General features: G+C 37.3%; 1 protein-coding gene across 2 annotated transcripts in view; it reads left to right on the forward strand.

The window, feature by feature from the left end:
* Window positions 1-12,685, forward strand: part of LOC139135723 (microphthalmia-associated transcription factor-like) — a 29,501-nt gene extending 16,816 nt beyond the window's left edge. For both annotated transcript variants that reach the window (XM_070703367.1, XM_070703368.1), the window contains exons 2-8: window positions 864-1,083; window positions 1,898-2,125; window positions 3,037-3,126; window positions 3,827-4,010; window positions 6,166-6,241; window positions 8,036-8,183; window positions 8,698-12,685. In XM_070703367.1, the coding sequence (XP_070559468.1) occupies window positions 864-1,083; window positions 1,898-2,125; window positions 3,037-3,126; window positions 3,827-4,010; window positions 6,166-6,241; window positions 8,036-8,183; window positions 8,698-9,015 (1,264 nt within the window). In that variant the 3' untranslated portion in view covers window positions 9,016-12,685. The remainder of the gene's footprint in view (window positions 1-863; window positions 1,084-1,897; window positions 2,126-3,036; window positions 3,127-3,826; window positions 4,011-6,165; window positions 6,242-8,035; window positions 8,184-8,697) is intronic.
* The last annotated feature ends 1,297 nt before the right edge of the window (window positions 12,686-13,982 follow it).

Raw genomic sequence — 13,982 nt, forward strand, 5'->3', positions numbered from 1 at the left:
GTCCAAGTAAACCATGGCATTAGACTTTAACCTCTATCCTGCCAGGTTAACATTGCACTATCAAACCAAATTGGTGAAAATTAGTGAAGTACACAATGTCCCATATGGAGTATATGGTGCATTCTAACAAAGAACTGAACATTTGAAGGCCCCTGCAAACATAGATACTGTAAACATGATATTTAAAGACTGAAGACACGATAACAGACCAAGCCAAGTGGATGCAACTAAATGTCATTTTGGCTCAATACTGCTTTTTGCATAAAATCTACTTTCAACTTATGGTAAGGCTATAGAATAGTGGACAAATGGTACAGCAAGCTTCAGTGCAATTCAAAATTTTAGAACTGTGTATATGTTTAATGTGTTTACCATCAAGACACTTCTTGACAAGCCCTGATTTCAACCTCACAGAGAATATTTGCCCACGTTTTCCACATGAGTTGGATTCACTCTGTACACCGTACTAACATTTGGGTATTTATACTGATTTTCAGTCAGTGTGTTGCATTATTTTATAATGTCTTTCTTGCATCCCAGGTTTGATGCTAAAAGTTTAGAAAGGTAGCTTACTGTAGATACATACTTGTCATGATGGTCATCGATTTAGTAAAATATGAGCTTACTTTCTGAATTGTAGTGATGGTGTACTAAATATAGCATGAACGGTCATACTTACTAATTTTGGCAAGTCCAAATGTGGGCAGTCTGGCTGTACTGTGCCAGTGTTAGTCGTGAAGGTTTTGTGTGGGTGTAGACTGTAAAGCCACGTCTATCCACTTCCTTGTGGAGCAACCAGGGGTTCTGATTCCTGGTAATGAGAAGTAAACTGAATTGAATTCTGTACCTGTTTTTGTTTCCAGTTCCTCAAAAAAGAGAGAAACGAATCTAAATCCAATGACGTCCAGAACGAACTTGAAACAGCAGCTTATGCGGCAACAGCAGCTGCAGGAAGATGAGCGTGAGATGCGAGCTGCGGCTATGGCCAAGGCAGCCTCCATCACACAGAGTCAGACTGTTGCAGTTGAGGTTCCGACAACAACATTGGCGCCGATCCCAGAAGTGCCCAAACAAATCTTGCAGGTATCTATTGAATAGTTTTTGTCACAATGATAATCATGGAATCTGGTAAATTTGGTTGGACTCAGAAATTAATGAAATGTGTATCAATAAAGTTGAGAAACTCTGTACCTTGGAACATTTGATAATCTAGCTACTCATAATCACAGCTAGTCACAAGGCGCTTCATCTATAGTTGTAGTAAATGATTTCAGTAGCAGAGTAAGTGGCAACAAGACTACAAGGTTTGAATCCACCAACCCTAGCTAAAAAATTGGTGACCTTTGTGTGAGACTGTTTGAATTTGCTCTTCCATGATGATGTATATTTTAGGAATATAATTTTGTCATTGCCATCAAAATAAAAAAATGACTTCGATTGCAGTTTCCTGTTGATGTGTCTTTCTACTGTAGCATGGGTGTTATTACAAAAGAAGAGAGGATATGAAACCAAAAGTGATAATCCACCTTTCTGATATTTAATACTTTTGCCCCCAAACCTCTGTTAAAAACCTCTTTTCAGGTCAAGACAGATACAATCATAGGAAAATCAAGGTACCTATAGAGATTGCCTGCAATAGGGACTATCTCATCCAGTCAGTCAAATTTCCCATGTTTACGGAGTGCCCTTGCAAGGCTCTTGGCATCCCCAAGTTTGTTTTTGTTTTTGGAGACTTAAAATACTCATGTCTATGAAATACATTGCAAGGCATGTCACGTCTCTCCTGGTATGTTATGTATGTGATATGTTCTGCTCTACAGTGTGGTCTCTACAGTGTGGTCTGATAGCAAAAGATCAGTCTGGAAAGACTGGAGTTACAATTCTCTGTTTCTTGCAGGTGAACACCCGCCTGATGAACCCAACAAGGTTCCATGTGCAGCAAAGGCAAAAACAACAGCTGAAGGATTATTTATCACAATCTCAGAGCCCTGTACAGAACAGACTATCACTGCCACAAACAAGGGTGACTCCTCCGCTGTCACCATCACAGTACAATGGACAGTCGCAGTCCGTACCAGACAGTCCTATGTCTGTCAACCTCAGTAGTTCGGCTCAGAGCACAGAAGTAAGTGTACAGTGAGACCTTAAAGTGAATGATGCCTTAACACATCATTTTAGCACTCTCCAAACTCTTCATAGTAATCTGGATATGTGAATAAAGGACTGCATCATATGTATGCTTAGCAGTCGTAGGTGGCCTACTTGATACAATTTTGAATTTTCTAAGATTAGTGAGAAATGATAGTGTACCCTGTGTATAGTTTGCTTAAACCTTGACCAATAAACTTTGAAAGGCAGAATCTAGAATGAGTGACCATATATTACCATAAGAATGTATGATAAGTCATTAAAGCTACCGATGACATGGTAAGATTGTCAACTGAAAGAAGTCATAGCCTTATTATTGCACTGCTGAGGAGATATGCTTGGGTTTGATTGCTCTAAAACACAACCACAATATTAGAGAGTGAAAAGATCATCAAAGAAGCAAAGACTTGGTTATTATTGTTCATAGGTGTCTTTTGCCAAAGAAATGTGCTGTGTTATTGACACACTTCAAAACAACCTTAATAAAAGTTGTTTACGTAGTAGTTTTGACTTTGACAGTATTTTTATTGCTGCAGTAGATTCCTATTACAGCTTAATGTAATTCATTCTCTGCCAAGAAACTTCATTGCCTTGTTGCGTGATGCCAGTAAAGATTTTACTATCCCTGTAGTCCAGAATAGAAGAATTTATGAAAAAATAACATTACAAAAAGAGTGGTGTTCTTTCATTTTGAGGGGGAAAATCAAGAAATTTGTTGCAGATTGAGAGGGAAATATTTGAAAGAAAAGTGAAGATTTTAAAACAACGGGACATCAGGTTTTTGTCATCAGAATTAATCTATTCCGTACCTGACACGTTTATGCTACATTTGATGGCTGATGCAAAAATTGAAATAATAATCCCAATTTCTTTTACTTTATTCTTCAGTTAGATGAATTTCTTGAAGACGTACTTAGTTTGGGATCAAGTCTTGGGGAAGACTTGTTGGTCAACACATTAGAGCCTCTACCAGCAACAGTGAGTATTTGTTCATAGGGGAACAGTTTGCATCTAGTCAGATACTGACATGACCTCCACGTGGAAACTTTCTTTTTATTTTTTTGTAACGATAAGATGATCAAAGCGATAATTATCAATCTTTGGCCATAAGCCCAGTTTGGAGCTTTCCAGTAAGCATCAAAATCCAGGTCATTGCTACATTTTCACAATCCTATAGCTATTCCAATTGTATATTCACTTCCTCATGGAAAGCCTGTGAAAAAAATCTCTGTGGAAACCAACTCCATGCATGAAACTGCATGTAACTCAGACATCCTATTGCTAGTGTCGGGTTTCTTAGGAAATTCATGCTCTCTCCTTATCTAACAGTCCTGGGCATTTTGCATTGAAACCAGCGTTTCCTGTCAGCTGAGTTGTAGTGCAAGTGCAAATATGCTTATAGTCAAATCAAAGACAGGCATGTCATAAAAGGAGAATGTTTTTCAGTGTGGCTGAGAAAAGATGGCCAGCTTTAAGGGCTAGTATTGTAAGTTGTGTTTGAAGTTGCTCTTTGTCTTGCTCACTGATTTTACAAATTCAAACAAATGAACCCTTTCCTGAGTACTGTAAAAAAAAATTCTTGTTTTTAAAATAATGTATTAAGTAATCATCAATCCCAACTGTTACAAAATCCTGCATCAGTTTACTAATGGTACGTTTTGTCTTCATTTGCTCAAAGTTACCCACCACAAATCTACTGGACTTGGCGGCAAACGTGAAGCCGGTGGCGATACAGAACACATCTCAGTCATGTCCAACAGAGAGCACAACCTTTCAGCTGGACACAGACTTGATACCACTCACTGAGGAGCAAGTCAAAGCGTTGGCCAAGGATCGGCAGAAGAAAGACAACCATAACATGAGTAAGTAGAGCTGCTACTTTTCAGGGGTTGATTTTTCAGCTCCTAACTTGTTTCTTTAACAATTGCATTGACGTCATTTCAGTGTTGTTGCTGACTCATGCTGTTTACAGTGCGTTGAGCTTTATGCATTTTCCGAGGTACCAAAACCAACTGCTTCATACCCACTTTTGAATTTGTAAACAACAAGTATCATGAGCATACGGATTATATTATATTAATGTTTTGGTTTGGCGAGTTTGAATGTTGTACAATACTGTATTATTCTTTGACAATTTGACAAACAAGAGATGACAAACAAGAGAGAAAGTAAGAAAGAGTTATTTCTAAAAATATAAATGATTTCCTAGGTTAACCAACCCACACTTTCGGAGTAAAACAGCCCACACTTTCGAGGTGGATGTAGCCAGGGTCACCAAGTTGAACAGTTATGACTCAGTAACTGTAAAGGTCATGCCCAGTGACTTCTTGCAAAATCATTTGTTATTTTGACATTGATATAGACTTCTGGTTCTTAAAGTCTTGCATGTGTGCAAAGCGTGTTTGGTTTAGCTGAGATTGCATCATATATTTTTGTTTGCTGATCACAATACAGGGTTTTTGTAATTGTTGGTCTAACTCATCTGCCACCAGCCTTTGGTTCATCCATGTTGTTGACTGACTGATATACTTGAAAATTGGCAGGAGAGGGTGAAACTGGCCTTGCATCTTGTATGAAATGTTATGTAATATATTTAGATAATGTACCAGTAAAATTAATGGAGCATTTTTTCCAAGTGTTGCTCATGATCTCAACTCATTCATTTCATCCAAAATGTGGACATGTTTGGTAGCAATTCTTGTGAAGGTTTATGGTTCTGTGACTTGCATGAGTGATTTGAAACATGGACCGCTATTGGTCACATTTAGATGAGGTGCAGAGGTCATATTGACATTGTAGGCAATGCTATGTCACTGATCAATAAAAAACTGAATTATCAACTATTGTTTCCAAAACTCAGGGTCATTAGTGTCGCAAGGTCCTGTCTTTGGAAGAGAAACAACAAATGAGCAAATATCAATAAAAGAGAACTGTAAATTTTGATGAGTGACTATAACTAGAATTGTATTTCCTATTGATAAAAGCCTACCCTCATTTAACAAGGTCAAATAAATAATGAAATGAATTCTTCTAAGCATGCCCTGTACATAAAGTAGGTCAACAGACAATATCATATTATGTAGTTTGCGTAATTATCCAATATATTTCAGAGGTGGTGTGTCTTTTCAAGCATAATCCCGTGCATATTTTATCAGAGAACTTTCTTTCTAAATTTCAAGACAAAAAAAAATTAAAACCCCAATATATGTTTGCAAGTTTCAGTACTTGTGAATTGGGCATTGTATTCATGGTTTCAGAGTTCTATTCAGCACTTCAGTTTGGTTGAATATTAATCTTTTGCCTTCCGTGACTTCCTATAACTTTTCATGGCTGTGGTCTGCTTAAAAGGGTAGGTTCTGTGACATGTTTTATCTGAAAAGACCTGTTGACTGATAAGGTTTCTTTTTGAACAAAAGGCCTTCAAAATGACATAATAAGTGGCCTATGTGATTTATGAGTTTAAAGGCAGGAACTTTCTTCTGTGTTGGCATTGTATGTGAGAAAGTTTACCTTGACATAATTGTCAAGCTTCAGGTTGTTCATGTAATAAATATGATTTTTGTCACACGAGATTAGGATGACATGGCAGTTTCACCAAAGAAAAGTTGGCATAAAGCCAACCATGTATTTCAATGAAACATATGGCAACTGGCAATTTTCATATGCCAAGCAATTATACAAAGTCAGAGGCCATGTATTTTCAAAAAATGGTGTGAAATTTTTTAAAATTTTCTAAGTGAATATTACCTGCATTGATATTGGCAAAATATGACCAGTTTTTGTTGCATGTAAAAAGAAAGTGTATTTTACCAATTTCACTATGTGTCACTTTATAATATCAGGGGATTTAGTGGAAGTGAAGATTTGTAATCAAACTTTGATAAAATACATAATCTATACACTGATATGCAGTCTTTACACAGGCATCTGTTGCATGACACACATGCCACTATATTTTCTGATCTCAAGAGCTTAGTTATTAAAACAAAATATGTTTCTCAAACCTTGCTATTTCAGTCGAAAGGAGGCGGAGGTTCAATATAAATGATAGAATTCAAGAATTAGGCACACTCTTGCCAAAGAACTCAGATCCGTAAGTATGCATCAACTTGTATGTCTGTGTGTGTGTGTGTGTACATATTTTGGTAGCAGTGATATTTTTTTTTGCACGCCATCCAGGATAACAGAATGGGTTGGAGGTCACACCTCCAGTTGTCTGGTTAGTGGTGCAAGGCTTCAGTGTTATGTAGAGCTTCTGTGTGTTGGTAGATGAAGGTCAGTTTGTGATGTCATTCTGCAATATGGTTTGTAGCAGTGCCATGCAGACTGTATACCGGTACTATTACCATGCATTTACACCCCTAGAAACTGACAGATACCATTGCAGATATGATATGAACAGAGTTTGCCCTTTCTTGTATTGACAGTACCCAACTCTGGCTGGTTTATGTTTTTTTTTTCTTCTACAACTATGCGTAAAATCACAGTTTGTTTCTGAGATAAGAGTTCTTTTGAATACCACCACCAAATAACAGTTCCGGTGAAGTTGTATTTTTAAGAACCAGCTCAATACATAGTGAAAGTTTGTGAACTGGTCAAGTGTAGGAAAATGCAGGACTGTATAGTGTTTTGAGCATTCTTGGTGATTGATATACAGTATTCTCTGCTTGCTAAGGGAACTGACACTTGAATGAAGCCATGTTGACTCTGCACTTCCACTGTGAAATGATGACATGACATGAACCTTTTGAATGGAAAATAGTGAAGCATTTAGATTTTCTATTTTGTTTCTGTAAAGGTCAAAGTTGGTTCAAAACCTGCCAACCTAGCTAAACTGTGAACTTAAATTTGTACCAGCAGTGTAATCATGGAAGTACATGCCTCATGGTGTGTGTCATCCCAGAATGTGTATATACTGGGCAATACTTTGTGACTGAATGCAATGGCTTATCGTCGATATAACAGTGGCTTTACTCCATGTAGCTCTAACTGTTTGTGTTACTCTAAAAATTCCTTTGGTGTATGGTAACCTTGTGTAGTGTACCGGTAGTCACTCAGTGTTTCTGTGCAGGAGTATACAGTGTGTTTTATTTATTAGCTGGGAAGTGAGTGCATATCTGGTTTAGACTACTCCATTTTTAGACAGTCTATTTGTTCTGTATGCTGAACAATTGCAGGACCTAAAAAATCTGTTAGCTACGTATTGTAATGAACAGTTATCTAGACAAGGAATAGTTGAAAAAGTACTGAAAATTTTTCACTGTGACTTGTTAATTCTTGCTTGCCATGTTCTTTCACAAGTCAAAAATTATTTACTTCATTCAGCTGGTAATTCATAGCTTGAGCTACAACCTTTTCAAGTTGATGACAAAAAGTATCCTCTGAAAGCAAAATCTTGATTAAACGCAGAAGTAACATGTGCTGGTCATACAGTGTACTTACAAATAATATATGAAGTATAGCAATGATGCGAAAGCCAGACAGTGTAACCTAAGTGTGTTAGATTGAGGTATGTGAAGCTCAAGGAATATCACTGGAGTGGGGGGTGGGGTGGGGGTAGACTGAAAGATCCTTCGCTCGAGGACGCTCCCTTCGCTCCCCTAAGAGAGCGCCCTCGAGCGATGGATCTTCCAGTCTATGGTGGGGATGGTATCTGATGATCCCGAACCACTTGATTTCACTTGGAGTGGTTTTTCCCAAGTTGACATCGAGCATAGTAGAAAGCCAGTTTTGTCTTGTAAAAGTTCGCAGTTGTAAGCAGATCATATCTTGCGGTTTCGCAATTTCAAGAAAAAAGCAAATCTGACAACATAAAGTGTATTTTGTGTGGCATTCAGAAATGTGGCGGGTGAATGACCTCTGGTATTTCTGTTGTTCTTTTTTCCAGAGACCAGCGAATGAACAAAGGAACCATTTTGAAATCTTCAGTCGACTACATAAAAAAACTGAGACGTGAAACAGACAAAATGAAACACGTTGAAATGAGGTCTAAGTCGCTGGAAAATATCAACAGAAAGATGCTGCTTCGAATACAGGTGAGTGTAACCTCAAGAAATTTTTCCTGAGAAGCTTTTGCATGCAGATCCTCTGGTGACTACTTTTTAACTGCTTTGTGTGGTAGGTATGGGGTAGGTATGGCATTGCAGGCATCAAGTATAGCTTATAAAGGTTTCTTTCCTTGGAGAGATGATGAATGTTGCAAACAACATCATCAAAGATGCTGTGTTTTGATTTAGATGCAGCCCATTGCTGTCAACTACGCATACAAAATTTGCTCAAGTGCTGTGCTGGGATGCAGTGTAAGTTTGCTGGTAGAAAATTTCATGCTCATTTGACATTTGGAAGAAGCCTCCATTCATATTTTATAAAGCTTCTGAAGTTCAAATGCAGGTCACTGCATGAGTCTTTAGAAATTTTTGCTGATTTTGAAATGCCAGTTAGAAAAATTGCAGATTGTTATATGCCTGACAATTTGCCAGTAAGACGGAGCTGACCAGAATGCTTCATTGAAAAATTGTCTGAACGATGCCCTCTTCCCCTCTTTTCCAGGAACTTGAAATGCATTGCCGAGCACACGGAATAACTCCAACGCCACTAAGCAGTGACACCTCAACGGCCAACATCACAGAGGAATTCCTTCGACAGCAGCCGCCTTTGAGTATCAGTGTGAAGACAGACCATCAAAACCAGAGTACATACAGTACCACACCTACCAACAGCAGCCTAGTGGATGAGCTTATGGACGATAGCACATCACCAATTACCAACGACCCTTTACTCTCCGCGCCCTCTCCAATGGAGCAAAGTACCCGCAACAGTGTAACCAGTTTAGATGATTTGCATGATACTGTAGATTTCATGTCATAAAGACAGTTTCTTTTCACCAACTTTCTGAAAAGTCCCCTCTTTTGAAGAACTCCCAGTTCGACATACAGAACATGTATTGCATATTGCAATCAAGGCATGGATTCACTGTAACAGTTATAGAATTGATCATGACAAGTTAGTTGAATAGACTTTTGCTATTCAAAGCAAATTTCAGAGCACAAAACTTGGACGAGAATTTAAACCGGTTTGTGTAAAATGTATAAATAGACAAAATACTGATACTCCTTGTTGTTCCAATGGAGAGTGGATTATATTTTGGCATTGTGTGGCATACTGCTGTGTTGGACATGGCACATTAACTTGTACATATGTAGAATTTATTTTTTAAGTTAGGGTATCCATAGTTCGGTATACTTTTTAAGTTGACTTCTTGTAATTAAAAGCCAAAATTTGCTCACATTTTTAACTGTAATGGCAGTGAGTCGTGCACATCGTTGAAAGACTGTGTTTTATTGGGGCAGACTGCGCTACTGATGTGGCATTGCTTCACCAAAGTCAAATATTGCTATCGAAGCTGTAGGACACTGTGCCATCTTGTATTGTTCTGCTTTGGAATGTTTGAGCTTTCACGTTTGAAAAGGGTTTCCCATTGGTTGATTGAACAGGACAGTTCAACAACAACAGGATAGTAATATGGCAAATGTATGTTGAGGACAGCTTTCAAATTTAGCAAATTTTTAACAAGTCATTAAAAATGGCATTTGCATACAAACTTTATCATACTCTTTTACTGATTGTCTGTTGTCCCCGGCCGGCCCCCGACACCCTGTTTTGACCAAATTGTGGACAAGTGTGATTTTCCTTAAAGAGCATACATGTATATTCCAATTTAAAAAAAGATCTTCCAAAGAAGTACGGATGCCAATAGAATCAGCTGTCCAATTTCATTGCAAACCACCAGGAATAAAATCAAGTGATGCAAGAACAAGCCTGCCCATTTCTTTCCACGAGCACTGCCTCCAATTTATCACTAGGGTCTGAAGTGCTTGTACATGTACACTCCTTAAATGTAGTATATCATATCATGAGCTGTAAAATTGACATTTTTTGTTCACTATGATGTCGACTTTGTACTTTCAATGACTCCCATGTATACCGTTAAATTGATTGTAAAAATTCTTTTATACGAACAGCATGGCACATATGTGGCACTATTTCACTAGGGATTCTAATCTAGTCTGGCTTTGTGATAGGAAGTCGTATGCATCTTTTGATCACATCATTTGCAGGCCTGTAAGTTAAAGGAATCCAAGAACATATAAAAACACATTTAAGGTACAAAACTCTTTCAACACGCAGTAGTTTATAGGAATTCTCAGTCCACACTACCCTAATTGTAATGAAATCTGTGTGCATGATATAATGACAGCAACTACATTTGAATATTGCTTCAGAATGGAAAATATTTCTTGTGATGAAGGCAGTAGGGATTGGCTAGTTGTTCCAGTGCAGTTCGGACACACCCCTTCGTTGCTTTAAAAGTGGTACAGTCTCATCATTCTTCATTATTTGAAGAGGTCCACTGTGTTGGAGCAAAATGTTGAACGGGTGAAACATCAGTAATGGCCAAGTCAAGAAGTTGTTTGGTCCATCTGTCAAAGACATTTAGCCATAGTGACTGAAAGTGTGATTTTTTTTATGAGAAAAATTTCCCAAAACATTTTACAAATTTTAGTAAGAACATTTTGTTTCATGACATTTTAGGGAAGCATGTTAAGAATTGAGAACACAAATAATAAATTTGATCTTTTATTTCCTTTGCCAATCACTGCATGAACTGGACATGTTGTACATTTTTTTGATATTCTACAGTGTGAATTTTATCAGCAATGTATGTCTTTCATATGAAAGACAAGACCCTTCCAAAAGTGTTGTGTCCACTAAGGACACCTTGCTAGATCTCTTCAAGTATCCTCATTTTGAGGCAATGAATGTATTGTTTAATTTTGTCATTCCAATGGTTTGAAAACTGTTCCTTTGCGGGACAGGTACTCAGATAACAAAGAGTCTGTAATGACCGGGTTAAAGTGTATGGCAAGAAAAACCTGTCTAAAACAAAACGTTATTAGAAACAAAGACATTCACGTGCAGATGTTTGTTGGACTGGTTTGAGTTACGCTGTTCACCCCATGCCATGTAAAACAGGTCCACAATCACCATTAATAACAGCAGGTCTTCGGCCAAACCATTGTGGTGAAAGGGTTAAACAGATTTGTAGCATTTGATGACACTAAGGGGAATACAGTAAGCAGTGTAAAAGGCTTTGACATGTGATTTTATAATGCCATCCAGAATGTGATGACTGCCCTTTCTGTCAGAACTCTCCTATTGAACCAAGTTAAGGTAACTGCATGTGCAGTTTATGTAACAATCTTTCAAGGTGTTAATGTAGCATTTTTAATAGCTCATTATATAAACTCACACAACTCATTCTTCATATTCTGAATACTATTCACAACATCAAAGAAATTTGTAATTCTTATGATCATGGAGTCTGTCACCTCTTGATTTATGAACATATTCTAATGTCATGCAAAATCAAGTGTTGTTGTGAAGGTTTCGTTTCTGAAGCGTTCATTTTTCTTCAGCTACTAGACATAAAACTATGAATAGCATGATTTCTTTCTTCGGTTACAGCTCTCAAGTTCCTTCTTCCAAGCATAAGAGATGCATTGATATGTGAGGGAGAATAATCTTAATTCATCTGGCCGGACAGAAACAGCTGCACAAAAAGCCACAAAGGTCATAGTTACTTGTGACTCCCTTGCATGTACCTAAATTACAAATGAAATGAAATGAAATGAAATATGCAACATCTCTTTCTGCATAAGGCTGTTGGCTCCTGTGGATTTTACACGTTTTATAAAACCATAAAAGAACACTATTTATATTATGTCGTGATAAACTTTACCCATTGGCATAGCTGTGTGCACTACCTTAACTCAGAGTTGACTTGCAGTTAGTGTTACAGAACGGTTCAGACACTAGCAGTGGTACTTAATATGTCTCTGGTATTGGGCTTATGAATTATAGCCACAGACATTAATATAGAAGTTAACGGCCATTCAATACTTCTGGTCAGTTACTCCCACTAGAAGGAGTTTGGTGTTCAGATGGAAGAGGAGGGGGGCGTAGGCTCCCGCTGATAAGTGTCACCAGATATCTGACATTTTCAAGTTCCTGTCACCCATGCATAATAATGTACCAAGTGGCAGCCACATTTCATTTGAGCATGAAATTGTGTATTTTTCATCCTTCACACTACCTTCAGAGCAGCTTGTGAGACTTCTTGAAGACAATAACTCAAAAGTTACAAGAAATCTTATTTTTTATGTGAAACATTAAAAAACTTATTTTACAGTCATGTAATTCACATTTAGATTTTAGTGATTGACATTAAGTTTTGTGAAACTTTCAAATACATAAACTCTTCAGGAAGATGCGATTTTATCTCGGTACTTTGCTCTATCTTTTTCTGTGGAAATTCTTCAAAGGTTTTTATTTTGGATAAAAAATATGCACATATTAACATGTCAAAGTCGGAGGCAACTTTTGTTGCTTTAAAAGAACTTGCCTTATTTATGCTTTTCTTGTATGTATTCTGTAAATAGATGACTATAGAAAATAAAAATATGCTAATGAGACGTAACAGCTGGTGTTTTTGTGTCCATCGTTGTCTGTAAGTTCAAGTTGCGTCGACAAGGAAACAGGTGTGTAGTACAGGTGTGTAGTTTGTGTGAATACTGTGCATATGTGAATAAAAATATTTGCAAGGTCAGCAGTTGTGTTTGTGAGCCAGTGCAAATCAGTCACACGTTCATCAGTGTTGTATTGAATGTGAAATGACTGTTTTGTGCTCGTTACGGTACATCACAAGAGTGATTTTCTCTGTACCAATCTGTTGCCAACATTTTGAAATGAGTCAACTTACACGAACAAGTGGTGCCAGGATAGTGAAACAAAAAGAATTACATGTAGTGTCATGCGGAATCCTGAGCTCTATAGGTACTCTATAACATCATAATACATGCCAAATTTCAGACTCGTCTCACTCAGCACAGAAGCATGCGTCTCACTTGTAACTTTTGTGTTATTGGGAGTACAGAATTAGTTGAGTGGTTCCATAAATGCTAAACAATCTCATCAATGGTGACAGGTCACTTGATCTTCCACGCTGACAAATTTAAGTGGATGGGGATAACAATTACTTATATTCTAGATCAAATATTCCAAAGCTTCAAATATTCCGAAGCTTGGCAACACTATAGAGTAAGTGACTGTAAGTTATGAACAACTTTCCTGCAGTTTGAGTGAATTGATAAGAAGCAAACCTTCACTTCATACAGATTAAACTTTATTCAAAGTACACAAGTTTGAGAGTAACAAACACTAATCATACAACTAAAATTGAGAATGTTCTGCAGCGATTGACAAGTTGGTCATAGTGGGGAGCTGTGTGAAACACTTTCAAAGATGTTGGCTTGTTCAAGAAATGTTAATTTATTTTGTACATACCGAGATAGTCCTGTAAAAAACTAGTGTTTTTCATACATAACAAACTTGTCCACTCACAGGTTCATGGTCAGTTTAATGATTGCATGTAAGAACAATAATACATGAGACACATGTAGCATTCCATATCTTTTGGGTAAAATACAGTATTGTGTTGTTTTTTTCGGCAGTCAAAGTGTTCAGAAAAACCATTGCAGTGCATAAAAACAATTTGATGCATCATTTTTGAATATAAAGAACAGATATTAAATTATCAGTGGTAAATTTTGTATTAACACTTGCTACAGAACTTGGGGATGAACAAAAACTATTTACAAATACAATTTGATACTTTCTACTACTTTTACATGATGCTTGAAGATGTAAACCATATACTCATAAATTACTTTGTTGCCTAGGTAACAGATGCAGAATAGCTGCAATTACATATTCAT

Source organism: Ptychodera flava, chromosome 6 (assembly GCF_041260155.1).
Source record: "Ptychodera flava strain L36383 chromosome 6, AS_Pfla_20210202, whole genome shotgun sequence".
NCBI lineage: Eukaryota > Metazoa > Hemichordata > Enteropneusta > Ptychoderidae > Ptychodera > Ptychodera flava.